The 20189-nt window shown below is 36.5% G+C and overlaps 3 protein-coding genes and 1 pseudogene across 7 annotated transcripts; all 4 read right to left on the bottom strand.

Annotated features, from left to right (window-relative positions):
* Positions 1-1835: 1835 nt before the first annotated feature.
* Positions 1836-3589, bottom strand: LOC123210356 (annotated as a pseudogene).
* Positions 3590-3687: 98 nt separating this feature from the next.
* LOC123210354 (probable galactinol--sucrose galactosyltransferase 2) lies at positions 3688-8591 on the bottom strand. 2 transcript variants are annotated; one of them, XM_044628649.1, is made up of 15 exons: positions 8161-8591; positions 7086-8032; positions 6731-6993; positions 6534-6624; positions 6382-6430; positions 6205-6296; positions 5982-6089; positions 5762-5881; positions 5263-5673; positions 5032-5173; positions 4840-4910; positions 4606-4740; positions 4291-4517; positions 4116-4204; positions 3688-4026 (listed from the first exon to the last, which is right to left on the bottom strand). In XM_044628649.1, the coding sequence occupies exons 2-15, from the start codon at positions 7262-7264 to the stop codon at positions 3745-3747; spliced, it is 2259 nt and encodes a 752-aa protein (XP_044484584.1). In that variant the 5' UTR covers positions 7265-8032; positions 8161-8591; the 3' UTR covers positions 3688-3744. The 2 variants fall into 2 exon arrangements, with proteins under 2 accessions (XP_044484584.1, XP_044484585.1); XM_044628650.1 differs by having other exon boundaries at positions 4840-4907.
* Positions 8592-9509: 918 nt separating this feature from the next.
* Positions 9510-11843, bottom strand: LOC123211517 (aldehyde oxidase GLOX-like). Of its 2 annotated transcripts, XM_044630293.1 has the most exons (2): positions 10850-11843; positions 9510-10750 (listed from the first exon to the last, which is right to left on the bottom strand). In XM_044630293.1, the coding sequence occupies exons 1-2, from the start codon at positions 11365-11367 to the stop codon at positions 9670-9672; spliced, it is 1599 nt and encodes a 532-aa protein (XP_044486228.1). In that variant the 5' UTR covers positions 11368-11843; the 3' UTR covers positions 9510-9669. The 2 variants fall into 2 exon arrangements, with proteins under 2 accessions (XP_044486228.1, XP_044486227.1); XM_044630292.1 differs by having other exon boundaries at positions 9510-11843.
* Positions 11844-11989: 146 nt separating this feature from the next.
* Positions 11990-18794, bottom strand: LOC123211518 (E3 ubiquitin-protein ligase RGLG2-like). 3 transcript variants are annotated; one of them, XM_044630295.1, is made up of 12 exons: positions 18448-18794; positions 15754-16029; positions 14542-14626; positions 14327-14467; positions 14083-14196; positions 13623-13720; positions 13199-13278; positions 13005-13110; positions 12802-12929; positions 12522-12702; positions 12355-12411; positions 11990-12270 (listed from the first exon to the last, which is right to left on the bottom strand). In XM_044630295.1, the coding sequence occupies exons 2-12, from the start codon at positions 15988-15990 to the stop codon at positions 12190-12192; spliced, it is 1308 nt and encodes a 435-aa protein (XP_044486230.1). In that variant the 5' UTR covers positions 15991-16029; positions 18448-18794; the 3' UTR covers positions 11990-12189. The 3 variants fall into 3 exon arrangements, with proteins under 3 accessions (XP_044486230.1, XP_044486229.1, XP_044486231.1); XM_044630294.1 differs by having other exon boundaries at positions 15754-16013; XM_044630296.1 differs by having other exon boundaries at positions 15754-16013; positions 18302-18458.
* Between the last annotated feature and the right edge of the window lie 1395 nt (positions 18795-20189).

Raw genomic sequence — 20189 nt, 5'->3', positions numbered from 1 at the left:
TAACACCTAACCTGCACTGAGCATTTTTTAGCACAGTCTGGACATCTACTTTGACTCCATCCACACCACAACTCACAAGATAGCTATATTAAACATTGTAAAAATCATAAATCTTATGAGGGATCAATGTAATACCCTCAGGTACGTTTCAAGGGCATTTATGTCTTTTAACCCTGTTTTGAGATACTTATATATATATATATATATATATATATATATATATATATATATATATATATATATATATATCATGTATGGGTGTGTTTATATAAATATATATATGTATATAAATATCAAAAAAAAAAAAGTCAATATATATGTTTGGAGAGAAAAGTCAATAAAAGAAATAAAAGAAACTTTACCTTTAACTTTTTCCATCATTTTCCCGTCTCTTCCAGAGGAGGCAGTTTCTTCCTTTCTTTGCTGTGTTTTTGAAGGAAAGTAAGTGATTTGGAAGGGTTTTGGAAGATAGATAAGAAAGGAAAAGAAGAGTAAGCACTTTTGGAGCTTGGTAACCAAAATATCTCTTTCTTTTTCCCTTTTCCTATGTTTATATATATATATTGGATGTATGTTATATGAATATATTAGTATGTTTTGGTGTTGATTTAAGGTGATTTTTGTGATAAAAGAAGTAAAACAAAGAGAAAGAAGCCAACTTGTAAAGATTTGACTTGAAACAAGGTAAGGGGAATCATCCTTGATAACATTCCTCAATTTCAAAATCATCATTTATAACATAAATCTAAGGAACCAAAAGCCTAAAGCATGCAACATATCAAAAATGATTCCCCTTACCTTGTTTCAAGTCAAATCTTTACAAGTTGGCTTCCTTCTCTTTGTTTTACTTCTTTTATCACCAAAATCACCTTAAATCAACACCAAAACATACTAATATATTCATATAATATACATCCAATATATATATATAAACATAGGAAAAGGGAAAAAGAAAGAGATCTTTTGGTTACCGAGCTCCAAAAGTGCTTACTCTTTTTTTTCTTCCTTATCTATTTTCCAAAACCCTTTCAAATTACTTACTTTCCTTCAAAAACACAGCAAAGAAAGGAAGAAACTGCCTCCTCTGGAAGAGACAGGAAAATGATGGAAAAAGCAAAAGGTAAAGTTTCTTTTATTTCTTTTATTAACTTTTTTCTCCAAACATATATATTGACTTTTTTTTTTTTTTTTTTTGGGTATTTATATACATATATATATTTATATAAACACACCCATACACACACACACACACACACACACACACACACACATATATATATATATATATAAATGGGAAGTATCTCAAAACATAGTTAAAAGACGTAAATGCCCCTGAAACGTACCTGAGGGTATTACAATCAACAATCCCAACTTTTGCTTGCTCCAAGCTGTCCAGAGTAGTAGTGCATATGACATGTCTTAGGTTGCCTGGGGACGGAAGTAATTCAACATTTTTTGGGTTATATTTTTTCATTGCTTCGGATGTTGGAAGTACTCCTCCCCAGTAACCATGGATAGCGTGCCACATATATACCAATCTGCATTGTTATTAAATCCTCTTAGTCACAAAATGCAGCTGCAGGGTTAAAGAAACACTTTAAATAGATGATTAGATCAGAGGCTTACTGCAGCCCATATTCTCTTTGATATCTTTTACAAATTCACTAATATCTGCGCATGAAATTTCTGAGCATAGGCCTGTAAATTTAACATTTTCTTCAAAATTTGCTAATTTAGCAGCAAACCTATGTAACAAGTAGAGCAAAAGTGACAATTAGTGAATTGACAAAAAAATGTCACCAAGTTTTCAAGCATAAAAGCTTAATTGTGTTGCCTTGGTTGTTTAATGGGTGGCTCACCATTCTTTCTTGGTTCTACAAAATTGCCATTTGCCATCCATCGTCAATAATCAGGAATTTTGGAACGCAGCCTCCTTCCGAGAAACTTCATGAGAGGGAAATATGCCATATTCTTAATAAAATAGACGACATATATCGATCAAATTGAAACAGGAAAAAATTACATTAAATAACCTGTTAAGACCATCTACAATTCCTACTGGATCTGACTCTAGTATAAAATGCATCCCAGGTGTTCCATCCAAACTGGTCTTTATGTGCAGGGAGCTGCCAAAACAGCAATGGTCATTGTTTTAATAGAAGGTTTTAACTTAGATTCAAGAATTTCAGGTTTTTGTATTCCACCTTCTTGTTCTCTATGCAGCTGAATGTACCTTTGAGCTTCTCCAGTATCCTGCACCATAAGCCGATGAAACCATGTGGCCAGACAGAAAAGCATCATTAACCACCATTTCAATAGAATATGAATTTTTTCAGGTTTACTCTTTCAAGGTAAAGCATACATGAGGGAATTTTTAACTAGCTTAAATGGGCTGTCTCCTGAATTTATAAAAATTGCTTCCAGAACTTGGGAGGTCTGGACATTGGGATCCCCTGACAACCAAAAGTTCAATCCGAACCAAAATGTAAATAAAAATAAACCATAAAGAAATGAAAAAAATTGAGATAACTAACCACTTTCAAGGCATAATTGAAGCTCATCCGTAGGCATTCCTCGCAAAGTGGCCCGAAATTGCCCATTAAGTACAGGTAATAACAGAACATACAAGGTGGTGTTAGTTATTAGCTCAAGATCATTCTGAATGATCGATTCTTCCTTTGCTTCCGAGAGAAGGAATTGAGTTTCCAGGGGAACATCACTCGCTTTTCTTCTGAAACAAGGTATCATCCACCATACTTTAAATCTAAAGAGAATCATTAGCCTGTATCCCCTATATCAAATAATAGAAGTTCAGAAACTGCCAAGAAACAAAAAGAAAGTTGCACTGCTCATAGACAAAACAAATATATAGCAACATATACTCACTCGAGAATCCAAGACCTAGAACATGGTGACAACTTGCAGTAGCTGAAGTTGCTCCAATGAAAGCTGAACCAGCGATCACGGGCTTAACCATAATATTATCCGGAACTTGAGACACAACAACCTTCCCGCGCACGGCAAGATTGCCATCTCTGATGCATGGTGTGCTGGTGATTGTCATTCTTATTTAACTGATAGAAATTCTTAACTAATATAAGTTTTAGTTTATCACCCTTCAGTCTCACCACATATACAAATTTGCATTCTATTTCTGATAATTTCTTAGCGGCAAACTGCTCATATTTGTCTCTTCAGAAAGACTATAGAGATATCCGGCCTCTGGCAGAGTGACTAGATGGCAAATAGGTGTAGCTAGAAACAAGTCAACATAAAACGTGTCATATCATGCTCTTAAGAAATAGCAGCATAAAGGCCCTGGCACCGACTGGGCAGCTGCTAAAAGAGTTTGTGAAAGAGACTGACGAGAATCTTCTCCTTTGTCTAGAAAGTACTTGACCTTCTAGGCGGCAACATTGGAAATTGAAACGGGCCGCTAATTCTCCCTATTCAGCAAGTGTCATGAACACATCACACTTATTTCGCTTCAACTATAGACGTACACAGTTGGATGATATCAAACGGAAACTCCAGTAACCTCGCCACCGCTGTAAAACAACCGCTGCATTTAGCTTGAGTAACTCCAGGGAAAATGATATTTCTGGGTTTTCATTTATATGTGCAAACATGAAATACACATTCGATTTTATAACCAGTAATGCAACATTTGTATCAGTCCTTAGGATATGCAACAATTCTTGGTTGCTCAGATTATCTTGAAGGTTTCACATAAATATATGACGCTCAATATACAAATTCAATGTCTCTTAAATTACAGTCACTATCAAGTTTAATTGTCAATAGTCCATCTTGAGAATTGTAGGTGAATTCTTCTTCCTTCATGTCCACCATACAACACTTCGGTTTAGTACTTGAAAAGGCTCCAAATCGGCCACAGCCTTTGGCTTTTATTTTTATTCTGCATTCAGAATGATCCATGGTGTGGTTCATAGCTTCTACAGCTCCTCCTGAGTTGTACATGTCAAGCAGCCCTATTGGAGCAAAAAGAAGATTCTGACGAAAAACCTGTTAACAAAATATTCAGGTTATTTCCGTTAGTAACTTTAAAAAGAAAGTTACATTCACAAGACAAAAAAGTGTGGTTGATTACTGACCCGAATCGTTGAGATGGTATATATTTCACATTGAAGAGTGGCTAAGGACACTTTGAGATTTTCTCTCTTCGATAAGTTAGAAAGAATTCCTACAATACGAAACGATATCCGATCAATAGGAAAAATTAATTTGTTCAGTTGTTCAGGGTAAATTAAGATGAGAATGAATGTTAACCTGAATTGATGGCATATACTGCACATTCTCCATTCCAATTTTCGCCTGCGATCTCTTCAAGAAATTCAACATCAAGGGGACTCACATGGCCAGAAATGGATGAAGGTGCAGATGTTGTGGTAGGCACATCTTCAGCTGCTTGTTTCAATGGCCAACTTCCAGCTCCTTGGCAGTTAAACACACCAATGACTCCTGTTAATTTATTTAAATTCCATATCTTCAACAGACTGCAAAAGAGGCAAAGCGTGTTGTCATTATGGCAAAATAGTTGTTGAATTTTATAATCAATCCTGAACTGGAGAAATTTATATATACCTTTTCCCATCCATGACAGGGTCCTTGAATAAACAATCTCGAGTAGGACGGCCAGCACGTCTAGCTCTTAGGATAGACCCATCAGGAAGAACAAGCTTTTTAAGAATTTTAAAATCATGAATGCCTGGCTTGTCACTGCAATAACATGAATCCAAGAAATTAATGAATTATATCAACTTCAATAGAATTTCTTGTGACATAGAGGACATTACATCTTTAGCTTCTTTGATTTACCTTACATATATTGCACACCCACCCAATGCTCTTGCTGCAGCATGGAACTCTGCTGTGTCATGTTTGCTCTGCTATGAAGAAAGAAATTAATTTTTAACGTTTTTGCAATTTCATGTTTACATTTCTGCAGTAATCTCTATGATGATCCAGCCATCATACTATAAAAAGTGGACGTGTAAAGCCATATCTTACATGAAACATGTCCCAATCTGGCACCACCACTTCCCCTAGTAAAAGACTGTTAAAAGCCACAGAAGCAATATGTAAGGTCTGCAAAGCTGGCTCCCTTGGCATGAAATCCTCCGATGCTCTTGCAACCGCACTCATCTTTGAACTGGCGGTAAACACTCACTCAAATTAGAACTTATATTCAAACTTGGTAAGTTTTTACATAGATAAATGTTTGTAGATGCAGAGATAAACCTGTAAATTGAGTCAGAATTGTGACTCATGCAACAAATCAGGTTGTTATCTCTAAAGTTCCTGGCTACGGATTGTTCAAGTGCTCGTTGATACTGTCTAGTCAACAATACCCGTCCGCCATGCCCAGAACCTAAGGTTTCTATCAAGTTCTGAACATCAACCTTCACCCCATCTACGCTACAGCTAGCAAGGTAACTATGGAGATCATAGTAAAAATCAAAGATCTTCTGGGGATCAATAATTCCAACTCCATATTTCTCCAAGCTGTCCATGGCAATATCCCTGAGATTCCCGATATTGCCGGGTGATTGAACTGGATAAGCAAGCTTTGGTTTGTATTTTCTCATTACTTCAGATGATGGATGGACACCTCCCCAATAACCAGCTAAAGCATGCCACACATAAACATACCTGCATTAATTGATAATCCTCAACCATTATATACTTAATGTAAACAAAAAACCAAAACTCAATTCTAAATTCAATTTGTGAATCTTACTTTAGTCCATATTTTTCCTTGATTTCTTCAATAAACCCGTGGAGATCTATGCATGTGCTATTAGAGTTTGAACCCTTGAACTTGCTGTTTTCTTTGATGTCCACCAATCTGGTAGCAAACCTACAGGTCAACAGAGAAGGCAAGTAGCATGATTAACGAATTGAGACACAATGCTTCAACATGCTGCTTGGGAACTATTAAATTGCGAAAACGAACTTACTGTGTCCCTTCAATGAGCGTTTCACCTTCTTTGTGGAATTCATTCATTGTCTCTTGCCATCCATCATCAATGATAAGAAATTTTGGTAAACACCCACCTTCCAAAAAACTAAAGGGAAAACAGAACATAAATTAATAGTCGTTTGCAACATGAAATAAGTTACAGATTGGCAAACCTACTATTCAAATAAGAAAATTAAAATACATTTGAATTATTATCATACCTCTGAAGGCCTTCTTTGATTCCCTGGGGATTGACTTCTGTATAAAAAGCATCCCATGTGCACCATCCAAACCAATCTAAATGTGCAGGGATCTAATAATTAAAGCATGATATTCAGCAGTTGGAATGAAATTCTCATTGATTAAACGGTCAAACTACAAGGACCTGGATTTTCTACCTTCTTGTTTTCAATGTGACTGAAAGTACCCTTTTGCCTCTCCAGTATCCTACACAAACAGAAATGAAAAAGAAATCCAGGTTCTCTGTCAGTTTCAAATGAGAAATTATATATTGACGGAAGTCCACTAATTATTTTGGAATAAAAATTACTTGATGGACTCCTTGATGAGCTCAAATGGGTTGTTTCCTGAATTCATGAATACTGCTTCGTAGGCTTGAGAGGTTTGAACACTGGCATCTCCTGAAGATTCACACCAAACCAGAATTAGAAAAACATGCCCAAAATGGAAACATGGTTTGTTATGATAGAATGCTATAACTATTCAATATAGCTCAAGCCAACTTACCACTCTCGATGCAGAACTGGAGCTCATTTGCTGGAGTCCCTTGCAAAGTTGCCCTGAATTGTCCATCTAACACAGGCAACAATAGAATGTAGAAGGTGTCTCCTGAATCAGGATCAGAAGAATCCTCTTCGTGAAGGGCAGAGTCTTCTCTTGCTTCCAAGAGAAGCATTTGAGTCTCTATGGGAATTTCACTGCAGGATTCCCCAACATGCGGTATCATCCACCAGATTTTGAATCTATAGAGACATAAAAACTTGTAACCCCTGCAAAACCCACATTAATGTTGAACAAAAAGTTAAATTTTGAGAAAGATCAGAGAAATGAGATACTTTACTCTGTAAACCAATTAACTTACCAAAGCCCACCAAGAGTGAAAACATGGCGAGAACTTGGAGTTGTAAAAGTTGCGCCAATGAAAGCTGAGCCGGAGCTTGCCGGAGAAACAACAACATTATGAGAAACTTGTGTCAAAACCACCTTGCCCCTCACCATGAGGCAGCCATCTTTGATGCTAGGGGTGGCCGTGATTGTCATCTTCTAATATGAATGAGTTGGTTTGTTGGATCAAAATGACCGATGCAAAAGCACCAACAGAAACAGATTTACGCGTATAGAATTCTGTCAATGGAAGCGAACACGTGGACGTGGAGGCAGCCTTCGGGGAATAAAATTCACGACATGATCAGTAATCTCGATGCTTCCAAGTTGATCCAACCGACGTGGCGATGAATCGGATTTGAATAGGATTAGAGTCATAATTTAATCTTGTTTTGACTTTTCTTTCTGGGAATAAAATGTTCTTTTCCAACATGAAATGGTCATCTATGCATATTTTAATCTAACTTAAGGAGAAACAATAAGCACAATCGACAAAACATGAAACGTTGATTCTGCTTGCGAGGGCTTCTCTTCACAGGAAATATATTTGTGACAGCAGCATTCCCTTTCATAGGGGATTTTGTGAACCTGGTTGGTTCATTTACACTTATTTCTCTCACCTTCTTGTTCCCAAGCATGATCCAAGTCAAGGCACTTAATCATTAACTTGATAATATACTACTAAACAACACAGAACTAAGCCTATATGTACTTTTCTTTTTCTTTTTCGTCCAGGTCATGGGAGAGACAGCTGAAACACACAGCAAGGTTTCGTATTATTTGAACATTATTTTTTTCACCATCCTTACCCTGGTGACTGCAATTGTTGCTGTCAGGTTAATGGTTAAGAATGCTGGGGACTATAGTTTCTTTGCAGATATTTGAACCTGTATGTAATCAAGCTTCTACAGGATCTCGTTCTATCTGTGTAACCAAAATATATAAATAATGATTTTGTGTCCACAAATCAATACAACTTATTATTATTACCATTAAAACTTGTACACCACATAATTAATTGTTGGAGCAAATGAAATTCAACGAGTGAGTACCTAGAAGGCTAGCCACATTTAAATGCAGGGTTGGCCAGCATAATCATATAGTTTCCACCAAAAAGATCGTTCATATGAACCTGCCCATCCTTCAACCTCTTCAAAATCTTGATCCATGAAACTTTAACTCTGGAGAACAACTTTGTTCTTCTTCTCCAGAACCTTCGCAACGCCTGGATCCTAATACTTGGTCGCTTCTTAAAGTTGACCTTCCTAAATCTTGAACTTGTCCTAATCTTTCTGAAAGCCCTCTCTTCATTTTCTTTTCCAAATTCTGCTTCATTTTCCAGTCTTTGATAAGAGAATTTTCTCATTAAACCCATCTCAACGGCAGAACTAGCGGCCATTATGAAAATATAGCTATAAAGGAATGAATGAGTGGAGGCTATATATCTCTAGTCTACAGCTTCACGGGAAGATAGAGTCTTATTATCTCTTTTTGCTTCTTATAAGAAAGTGACGACTGTTCAGGACAAATAGTTGGTGGATTGTATTAAAGCCAACAAATGTAGTTGAAATTTGTAGGCTATGGTGGTTAGAATAAAACCTTATATATAAATGAATAGTACCCACCAACATTATGTAAGATATAACTTGTTCACGTTAATTAAGTAGCTTGAAGTTAATTACATAGCGCCAATGATGTGATCATCATCAATCCTAAAACTATGTGCTTAATTGGAGAGATTATCTCATTCTGTAACAAGGACTTGAAATCAACGAGAGATTAATTTGTCTACTGCGGCAAGAGTCCTGTTGCTACCCAACGACCCCATTTTTGCAGTCAGTTTATAGCTTTAAAGCAAACGCAATTATTTGTATTATTATGAGCGTAATACCCCTGGTAATGAAAGCGGATATCATGCCAACATAAATCTTACAACTGCTGAAAGGCTCTTTCTGAATTGAAGAACTTTAAATTTCATCCGTGAACAGATTAATGCAGCTGAGCATTCCTAACTAACGTTGCATGTTTCCTTAGCAATCTTCAGTAGGCTTTCTTTTATCTTAAAGAATCATGCATAAATTGATCAGTTGGCAGGTGATGGTGACCCAGTTATTCCAGCCACACAAGGTACCACCAAGGCCACAATACAAACGTCAAATCAGTCTAGAATGTTATAATTGACCACCAGCATCGTTTAATCATGCTTGAAATTGTAGAAAATCGGTGTTTGGTATGGAAAGAACAATCTCTTCCCTTTTCTCTGCCTACCCAAGGTGAAGGAACAATCTCTCCCCAGGAGTCTTCGCCTGGGTTGGAACATGGCAGTCGGTGAAAATTGCAGTACAACTTATTTGATGTTAAGCACAATTCTGATGTTTAGAATATATTAGAGACATCTATCTTTACTACAAGCAGCAGCAATTTTATTTTTCATTTAGATTTGTAAGAAGTATGTTCCACCTCAATTCTAAGTAAGCGCTTAAAGGTGCCATCACAGTAATTCTTATTACAAAATGTTTTGCACCAACACCCTGATTTCTTTATCAAAAGAGAAAAAGGGATCAAGCATGTTTGAACTTAACCCATTGGGATATGCCTGGAATGCCTCCATTAACAACTGTTAGCATGTAATAGCCAGGAGGTGCAACATTAGGAGATGGAGGTGCCTCCAATTTGGCACTCATCCATCCATCCTTCGCCCTAACCAAACTTGTGCTCCTCAGTTTTAACATCCTCTGATTCATCGAAACTGCATGTGTAGTGAATGGTGGTGAATATGCAGTAAATTCAACCACGTTGCTAGGTCTCTTCCCCAACCAGAACTGAACACTAAACTCTTTTCCATATGCTACACCATCACTGCTATTTTTATAGCTTATTGACAAATTGCCTGGTCTATGGGAATGGTATTGCTCGTCCATATACGGTGGGAGGAATGCCTGTAATCTTAGTTCAGTTGGGTAGGTCACATTTTTGAAAGTATATTTATTGTTAGGATTACCGCCTGCAACTAAGACCCTACCATCAGGTAGGACTGTCGCTGATGAGTGATACATTCTAGCTATTTTAGTGGCTCTGAGGACTGAAAATCTTCTGCCTAGTATTTGCTTTGGCTTGTAGAGGTATGGTTCAAGAGAGGGGGTTGCTGCATTGTTATATCCAGCAGAACCACGCTTTGCGCCATTGATTATCAGAATATGCCCAGTTGGAAGAATCAACATGTTGTTTAAGAGGCGGGGACCAGGCATGTATTCCATATTCCATTTGTGTCTGTTGCCAGAGATCACCATTCTGCCACAAGAGCTAAGCCCGTTCAAGAATCTCCCTTGTTCTGCAGCTCTGTAAGCTCCCGAGGCTGCACCTCCACACACCATAACTTCCACTTTTTGAAATTTGTTTGTGTGGTCCAAAGGGAGGATTACAGATGAACCTGAGCTTGGATAGTTCCTTGAACCGTCTCCAGGAATCTGAGGAAAGGTCTTGACTACCCGGTTGTATCTATAATTGAAAAGGATTGAATCCCGATTGGCAAAAATGAACAAATTGCCATCTGAAGCAAGGTGGAGGAAGGGATAGAGGTTATTTCCTCCGGATTTCCTATCATTAGTATGGTGCAAAAATGGAAGATTGATGGACTTGTCCCTGGAAGACAGTTTAGGAACAAATTCATAAGTGAAGACCTCCCTTCCTCCAACAACCATTAACCGATCATTCTCAGGTAGCATTATACTTGAAGCATACCAGCGTTTATCATGTAATGCCCTCTTGTATTGCTTCCAATCACAACGGCTGTTTTGACAAGGCTTGAAGTATCGTATTTTCCGCGAACCACTGCCATATCCACCAGTTTGTAAGAGCGTCCCATTGCTTAAAAAGGCACCAGAGGAGCACCACGGATCGGTATCAAGTCTTAGAGGCCTAATGCTGTTGCCTGAAATGTTGTACTCAACAGAATGAGCATAACAAGACCAGTCGTCTAAGTCAGCATGGGTGGCTTTGCACCTTGTTCCATTATATCGCCGGCGAAGTCTGTATCCAGACCGGCCTGCTCCCGTTTGGTCAAACATTATGACAGTATTGTGGTGAGTTAATGCCATATGCATAGCTACAACCCCTGTGTTGTTTAAAAGCAGCTGCCATCTTCCCTTGCCCCCGCCCAAGGACCCCGCTGCAACACCAAAGCCAACACAATGCAATAACAAGAAAAGGGTCGTGATCGTGAATTTGATAACCAAAAGCAGGGTTTCCTCCCTCGCCATGGCAATGAGAGACAGATTTGTTGCGATAGGTGGGAGGAGAAACTTAATTTATAGTAGCTTGGCTTGGTTAAAGATGATTCACTAGCCAGACAGCACAAACATTCAAGAAATATGACTAGTCAGGTTAAATTCAGATGTAACTGATTTAATTATTTAGAAATGAGTCTTTCTGTGGGCAAACTAGAACTAGAAGCAGACAAGCTTTTATGCGTATTCAATTAAAAACGCGGGTGTCATGCAATGCAAGGAAAGGTGAAGCTTTGTGTGCATCCTGTCAGCATAAAAGTTTTTGAAAGAGGCCATAATGGTGGGCTGAAAGCCCAATTTGATGAGGCTGTGAATTCTTTTAATCAGACGCCGTAACGTTTGAGCCCATCTGTTGTATGCCCCAAAATCTTAGGGCGCTATCAAGCCAAGATTAATCGATTTGAGTTCAATTCGATTGGACTTATATAAAATCCAAGCTCAACTCAGGTGTTGCAAGCTCAAACTCAAGTAGAAACAGTTGTACCGAACTTGACTAAAAAAATTTCAATTGTTCCTTTCAATTTATATGGCATCCTTTAAATTAATGTTTTATACACAGAAGTTTCCTTCATTATTTAACATACCAAAAAAGGGGTAACGAAAACAAGAACCAAAAAGCTTCAAATTAGATCTGCTATGTCATTTAACACGCTGATTTGGTTATGGCTGAAGAATCTAAAGTTAGGTAACTTACAACATGTATGATTGAGATTCATACGGCAGCCAGACACATCCAACATCAAAGTCCTTGCCCAAACAGGGATTTGAAATAACTTACATTCTTTTTAATGCTATTTAATAGAGTTTTATTCTGGTTTGGATGGTACTCCTGCAAATGGGGCACAATTGAAGATCTTGTCCACACTCACAGCAAGTCTGTAAATGCATAAGAAGTCTTGTAAATGCATTTCACCAACTACTGCCAGTAAGCAAATGGAGATGAATGCATCAAAATGTTACCTGATGTCCGCAACCAAATGCCATATCCTTACGATTGCTAATGCAAACAGGGCAAACCTGTCAAATCACAAGAAAGTTCATATCCTAACAGCAAGACTGATTTTCATTGATTTTTTAAGAAAAGATCAAAGTTGGTTCGAGGAAAAGTAGGGAGAGAAATCAAGTACATGATTGTCGGAAGCAGAACTTGCAAACGGAGATGTGCCAACAGACGTGTTACGTCTACCCAAAGGAGGCACACTTGGACAAAAACTAGTTGACCGAGAAGATTTTGGAGAGCTGAAAAAAGCTGAACCATATTGTGGAGGGGGAAGGGGAATCCTGTCAATAACCCTCCCTCTACAAGCTCTGATTGGAATGGAAACAAAACAAATTGCAATTAAATTCAACCAGTGGCAATGGAAGTGAAATCCTCACAAGCCTAATTTTAGACATTAAGATTATTACCCCAACAAATTTAGTTCTAGGGTTGCTTTATATTGAGATGGTATTTCCATTAAGGCTGCAAGAGCAAACTCAGCTTCTCTTCTGGTCCGGTCAAAATTCTTTGACATGATCTCTGTAAAATTCACAAACTACAGAAGGAAAAATAATTGTTTAAAGCAAACAGAAGAGCCCACAAACTAGAAGAAATTGGGAAAACTAGTTGCCTGAAAATTATCAAATGCTCGAGCAGGTATGTTATCATCAAATTCCCTCATCATGTCCCATGGCCCATCCCCAACACCAACTAATATAATTGACAATGGGTACTCACTGCAAATTAGCAAACATGTCAGAAAATGTGGTCTGGAAAATAATATGTCACCATGGAAAGTTGGAAACAACTAATCTAAACATTCACCTTGCTTTCACAATTGCTTCAACAGTTTTCTTTTCCTGTGGGCTTAGTTGATTGCGGGCAGTGTCAACACTCCTTGTCACCTGTAATCCCATTGGTGGAATTAAAATACTTGCACAGATTAAAGTTGTAATATAATGGTATGGCAAGAATGTACTGATAGTTGACATGGCACAAAGCAATTATTAGTTTTTTGCAATACACTAATTCTAGCTCAGTAGTCCAACACTAAGGCTCATATTGCTCAGGTACAATAATTGTGCAGCCAGTTACACAGGGGCTGCAGGGGCCAGGGGTACAACCAGCCCTAAACCCCAATTTTTTTTAAATTTTTGGGAAAAAATGGAAAAGAAATTATGCTACAGATCTAACAGATATGAGTTTTTATGTAAAATTTTGGGCATGAATCTCACAGAGTCTAATGTACCTGTCCATCAGCTATTATCAGTAAAACATGGTACTGTCCACCACTTTGCTCAACAATTGTGATAGCCATTTCAATGATGGGGGCAAATGATGTTGGTCCTGCAAAGAAAAGAGAAGATGAAAAGAAAAACGGAACAAGACATCAGGATTAAAAGATAAAAAAGGTAGGACACATAGGGCTGGATTCAATCCGAACTACTTGAGCTCGGATTGAATGAGTTGAGTTCAAGCCAAGGATTGGGCTAATTTTCATAAAATGAGCCAATCCGAACATTCGAGTTCGAAATGACTTGAATCAAATCTAAAATAATTTTTTTTTTAAGCCGAGTTCGAGTCTCAACTTGTCCATCTTGAGCTAATTCTTCTAGATTCAAGCCTATCTCAAGTTGGATGTTGTTCGAGCTCAGCCCGGATCAAATCTAACCCTAAACACAAGAGAAAAAATTTAATCAAATTGCAACCTGCAAGTCTTAGGCCTGGAACCAATTCTCTATATCGTTGCAACACTTCTTCAAATCCATTACAAAAGCTCTCATCTGGATAAAAACTGAATACTTCTTGATCATGTGTCGATGCTGCGAGTTCACAGAATCAGTTTTAAATCAACTTATTGGAAAAGCATAGTATAAAAAATCAATGCTAAGAATAATACAAAAAATCCAAACCATGATGTAGACATGGAATTAAAAAAATATCATCTATTACCATCTCCAAATCCAAAACATGGAATTAAATTGTCTTCATCGAAGGATGACAATGTTTTTCCGATAATTGATATTGCTTGCTCATAGGGATTTTGATTATCTCCAATATGATGTAGACTTCTGCGCTGGAATGACCTTGCACCTAAAATAAAACCAGTTTAAACATGTTGCAGAATAACTGAAAAATAACTTCAATGCCTCTGGACAAGGTCAAACCTGTCCACTCATTGCTCTTTGTGAAATCAATACCAACAATGAGATTTGAAGACTCCAGGCCAGCACCAGCAAGTGCTTCAGTAACCTGCAGATAAAGAAGAATTCCAACAATAAGTCATTTTCCTCATGAACAAAAGAAATAAAATTGAAATCAGCATTACTAATAAACTCCATCATGAAGTAATAACTTTCAAATTCATTCTATATCTAAGGGGCACATGAAGAAATGGAGTTATGTATGGCTATGCAATTAATCATATATTCTCCTGGAACAAAGATCAATAGCCCACAACAAGATGAATGTAACAAGAACAACAGAATTATTGCATTTAACCACACTAAGTAAGTTGTTTTTACAGAGTAATTCTAAATATTACTCCACATCAACAAGAAAAAATTCAGCCCAGGGATATTGAGAGTTTGAAATGTGGACATGGAATATAGCTACACTTGGCAGGAAAATAGAAGGCTTAAAAAAAAATTGCTTATAATAAATACCAGCTGTGGTGAACATTTATTTGAGTGGCCTCAGCCTAAAATTCAACCCAGCACCAGAACCAGTATCCAAACAATTTTCAAATAACTGGTCTCAAACTCTCTAAAACAATGCAAAAGCCACCCATCACTACAGCAAGCCAGATAGATGCCTGACGACTGACAGAAACCATATACTGATGAACTATTAAGAGTGAAATCATACTTATACTCACAACAAGATTAAGAGCTCTACAAACTCTTTGCTGATAGTTACAACACTAACAGCAACTAAGATTCCAATTCATTCTAAATTCCTTCATACATGCCATCAAGAAGCTTACAGATTATTATAGCAGCAACAAAAGAATATACTCATTTTACGACACAAGGAAAAAGATTTCAAAATTGGTCCTATGGTGTAGTGGTTAGCTCTCTGGAATTTGAATCCAGCAACCTGGGTTTGACTCCCAGTAGGACCTTTGTTCTAATAAAATTTTTTCTTTCATATATTTTACTTACCAAAAAAAAGAAAAAAAAGGTCAAATGGACTTTTCCTGTCAATAATTTTAGAGTCAGAAATGGCATATAGAGTAAAAAATCATTCTTAATGAAATGAATCTTTAGAACACATTCCCAGAATGAGTACCATATGAAATTGAATGGAAATTGCCTATTTTGTTCATATCTGGCAAGTACAAATTTATATATACTGAGAAACAAAGAACACTATCTAACCTGCTCAAGGCTATTGTAATCATCATTTATCTTTGAATATTTCCTCTCCAATTTCCTCTTTGATTCAGGGGCCCAACCATAGTCATTTTGCGGGGGCACATAATGCTGCTGTGAAACAAAATCTCGGCTTGGTTGAGCATATGGTGGCGGTGGATAGCTGTGATGACTCCATGAATGTGAACTAGATCCAAAAGAAGACTGTCGAGAGCTTGTTCGTTTTGAAAGTATCCCACCCATCAACTGTCTGACTGACAGATATTCTGAAATATCAAGCAACTGTAAACATAACTAAGAGAGCTTATCTAAAAGGAACTTTTGAAGCAGATTCAACAACATGAAAACACAAGCTGAAAAGAAATGGAAATCTCAATGACACAATCTACCACATAACTTCATGAAAATGAATAAAAACTACTTAATCATCTTGTATCAATATAAATGTCATATTCTAGTATTAAAATGCACTATTCCCTCATGAAAATTGAAGGTTGGGAAAACTTTTAAATTGAAGGTGTGTTTGGTTTGGGTAATAAAAGATTACCGCCAATATAAATTACCTTAAAGATTATTATTTTGTTTAGTAAAGTTGACATGTACAAAAAATAAAAGAATACTAAAATATAATTTTATTGAAATACCCTCCTACGTTAAATCAAATCAAAGGTACCGAGACAGAGAGAAACTGTACTAAATCAAAGGTGAATTAACTAGTATTTTTAATGTCATTAATAATTCTTTAGCTCACTAAAGAGGAATTGAATTCAAAAAAAATTTGTTAAAACAAATAAATGAACATATGCATCTAGATCGCAAGAGTGAACAAAATTGAAATACACTTATTAATAGTGTTTGATATAAGTTTTGCAATTTTGTTTCTATCTTATTGTTCTCTATTAATGATTATTCTTCTCCTACCACCCACTTAAAAAAAATCACCACACTATATGGAAAATATTAATGGTTAATTAACATATGTTGCCACCTCCTGCTCCACCACAACCATCACAGCTACCACCATCACTGACACTAGAAACACTAAAACCTCCTGTGGTAGCATGAATGTCAATTATATGTCTGCCATGGTGGCAATGCCAATTACCACCAACTCCACCATCTTGACCACCATGCCCTCATTGATTACCGGAGCTTCATACACAACAGGTCACCAACAAATACAAATAACAAAGCAGAGCGAACTATGCTTATAACTTGCCAAGGTTCCTTTTTATTTTATCACACTAGTTATGGGTAATCCAATAAGTTATACACATCTATTACTTATGAACTTTGAAAAGTTTTCTCCCTCCAAACTTCAAACAATCCACATTTTTCTTTCAAATTATAAGCTAGACACAAGAGGAGGTTTGTGAATTCTCGTGTTACCCTGTGTTTCGGCAATGGAGGACAATTACTGCAAGATTATGTCATACTCAATCACCACGTTTAGTTTGTAAGTTAGTGCGGTCAAATGTGGAGACAGGCTACGAGACCTGGTAGTCAAAGAGAACAAAATCGGCAGGTGGTGGCAGGTGGTGACAGGAGTTGGTCAAATGGGGTGGTCGCAAGTATTCATGGTAGTGATGGCTACCGGTAGAGGTGGGCAAACAGGAGTCCGGCCTGGGCCCTTGGAGACAGGGACCGAACTGGGCCCTGTCTCCATATGCAGGGCCTAAACCGGTCCTTGGCCTGGGCCATATACAGGGCTTGGTGGGCCAGTCCAGGACTGGGCCCTTAGGCCCATTTAATATTCTAACATTATTTTTTAATATGAATAAAAATGAATATTTTTTTAAATTATTGTTAAATGGTAATTTTATAATTTTCTATTTTTTTAATTCTATTTTAATGTTGGGCCCGATCTCAAGGCCCATTACCCCTGAGTCTTAGCCTGGGCTTGGACCGGGGCCCCATTCCTTAGCCCAGCCCGGCCTCGGCTTTTTTGTCTAGCTCTAGGTGGTGGGTTGAGTAGTTTGTAATTTTTATTGAATACAAAACATTTTTGCTTTGAAAATTATAACAGTAAGGGTAAAATAGTTGCAATGAGGTTTATGTTTACTTGCTATTTTAATTGAATACGAAAGACATATCTGTCCTAAAAAATTAATAACTAAAACTAAAATTATAACAAAATTAAAATTGCCTTGGTAATGTTTTAATAATGTACATGCGATAATCAAATTAATTCTATAATGTTTGATTACCTAAAGTAATATGATATAAAATGACAGATTACAAGGTAAAATTACCCCAACCTCAGAATGAATGTGGGGAGAGGGAAAAAAACACTGCCAAACGTATTTAGACATTCCAAGAAATTTAAGACACAAAAACGAGATCATTAGAAGCGAAATCAGCAGTTTATAAGAATGACACAGCATCTAAATTCCACTACTAAGCATACAGACTCCAGAAATTTTCTACATTTAATCAAAGCTTTGGTCATTAAAGAGTTACTGCAAATGACAGAAATAAAAGTTTGACTTTTTATTCTTACATTACTTAATATTACCCATTAACACTAACTCAATTCAACCAGAATATTGAATACCTCTGATGACTTCAGATCTTCACTACCGCCGTTTCCAATCAAATAATATAAAACAGCAAAGGAGATTGAAGCAAACACACTTGTTTAAACAGAGAGAACAGAAAGGGATAATCTTTATGGGTATCGTATATGAATATAAGACAAACCTTAGTAAGACGTTGTATGTGATACGAATGAGCACTCCCCTTATCCTCCTACTCAATACCAGCCCAGTTACCAGTATGGTTCTGCAACAACACAAAGGTAGAGAATCTATGGGCAGCAATTTCCACGTCAAAGTGGTGTTGTAGAAAATTAAATTAAAAAATGGAAAAAAGTATCCGGGGTAGGGTGTTTCTAGGAAGTTTCATTCGGTCAGCTTAACCCATAAGTTGGGTGTTTTCTGTATTTATCTGTATAAGAAACTGACACCTGTTCTCCACTTGTCTCTTCTCCTTCCATTTACCCATAATTTTTACTGCTTTCAGTTTTCCCATGACGAATTTTACTACAGTTGCCCAATAAACCGTTTGGTTATAAATTTTAAAGATTATTTTGATAAATTATATTTTATTTTTTAGTTTAATTTATTAATAATAAAAAATTATAATTATCTTCTATTATCTATGCTGATGTGATAGATAATATAGGTGATAATCTGATTACTATTTTCACTTTAGATATTTAAAAATTACTAAGATAATCTTGATTTTATTGTAATTATATTAGTATTTATTAATTTTTTGAAATAAAAATAAATTTATTTTTAATTAATATGACAAATAATATGAAAATTATTTAAAAATAATTATATTTAAGGGTATTTAGGTAAAATAATTTATTAATAATCTTTTATTACTTTTAACCAAACACAATAATTATTTATACCTATGAAATTTAATCAAACATAGTAATCATTTATACACAGTAATCTTTTAAATAATTTATCATCAAGATAATTTTTCTATTTTAGTAATAAAATATTACCCAAATTAAACGTCTTCTAATGTCACTTAACTGCCAACTTGCCCATTGTATTGCAAAGCTTAGGGTTTTTAAAAAGATGATTAACATTGGCGTGGAGTGGGCTGTGGAGTCATAGTTTGGCCACGGTCAATTTCTTATCATTTGGTTGATATTTCCTTCTAAAAAATAAATGATGGGGACTGGCATAATGGTTACTTGTCAAAATTGATCAGAATCAATGGAGTAATGGAGAATCAATTGATATCGTTAGGCTAGGGTTGCTTAAGATTGTGGCAGAACAAATTTCTTTTCTTTATCAATTATTAATTAATTGAGTTGGTGGCCGTCCTTTTCCTTTGCTCAATTTACAACTTTATTATCACAAGGATGATTAGAAAGCCCCACCGTATCAGTCATTGAGATGGCCTAAAAACTCATTCCAGGATAACTTCTCCTGCCTGCCCCAAATGCTATAAACTCAAAGTTTTGTCCCTTGAATTCGATTGAACTATCTATCCAAGAATCTTCCAGGTTGAAACTGATGTGGGCTGTTGAGATTGCTAGCTTTTGCATTAGTAAGCCTTGTTTTGGAAAGAATTGTGTAACCTCTAACAATGCAATACTTTTCAGTTTCTCTAGATATGGCCCCTCTGTGATTCCTTCACGACTAATTTCAAATACATCAGTTCTGAAAGATCACCTTCTTCCACCGTTGGTTTTCCCTTAACAAATTCTCTTTCCAGAATTTTTTTTTCCTAAATTGCTTCCCAAGTATGCACCATGTATGTGGTTGAACTGAGTGCCTGATTAAGTTGAGGTTCGCCCTTTCGCCATCCCTTCTTTAAATTATAATTTAAGCAAACAATGTTGAGATATCCAAATCTGAAGTGTCATAGCCAAGATGAATCACTAAAAGAAATCTGAGACATTTGACAACATCATT

The sequence above is a fragment of the Mangifera indica genome, chromosome 3 (genome assembly GCF_011075055.1).
Source record: "Mangifera indica cultivar Alphonso chromosome 3, CATAS_Mindica_2.1, whole genome shotgun sequence".
Classification (NCBI taxonomy): Eukaryota; Viridiplantae; Streptophyta; class Magnoliopsida; order Sapindales; family Anacardiaceae; genus Mangifera; species Mangifera indica.
This window is presented reverse-complemented; position numbering and strand designations above follow the sequence as displayed.

Bases quoted from the DNA above. Each gene is read 5' to 3' on its own strand.
- LOC123211518 (XM_044630295.1), bottom strand. From the start codon at position 15,990: ATGGGTGGGATACTTTCAAAACGAACAAGCTCTCGACAGTCTTCTTTT. The intron at 13,111-13,198 runs GTGAATGTTTAG...GCTAATTTGCAG, and splicing joins GAAGCAATTGTGAAAGCAAG to TGAGTACCCATTGTCAATTA. The intron at 12,930-13,004 runs GCAACTAGTTTT...TTCCTTCTGTAG, and splicing joins GAGCATTTGATAATTTTCAG to TTTGTGAATTTTACAGAGAT.
- LOC123210354 (XM_044628649.1), bottom strand. From the start codon at position 7,264: ATGACAATCACGGCCACCCCTAGCATCAAAGATGGCTGCCTCATGGTG. The intron at 6,994-7,085 runs GTAAGTTAATTG...TGGGTTTTGCAG, and splicing joins TTCACTCTTGGTGGGCTTTG to GGGTTACAAGTTTTTATGTC. The intron at 4,027-4,115 runs GTCAGTAATCAA...TTTTGTTAACAG, and splicing joins ATACCATCTCAACGATTCGG to GTTTTTCGTCAGAATCTTCT.
- LOC123211517 (XM_044630292.1), bottom strand. From the start codon at position 11,367: ATGGCGAGGGAGGAAACCCTGCTTTTGGTTATCAAATTCACGATCACG.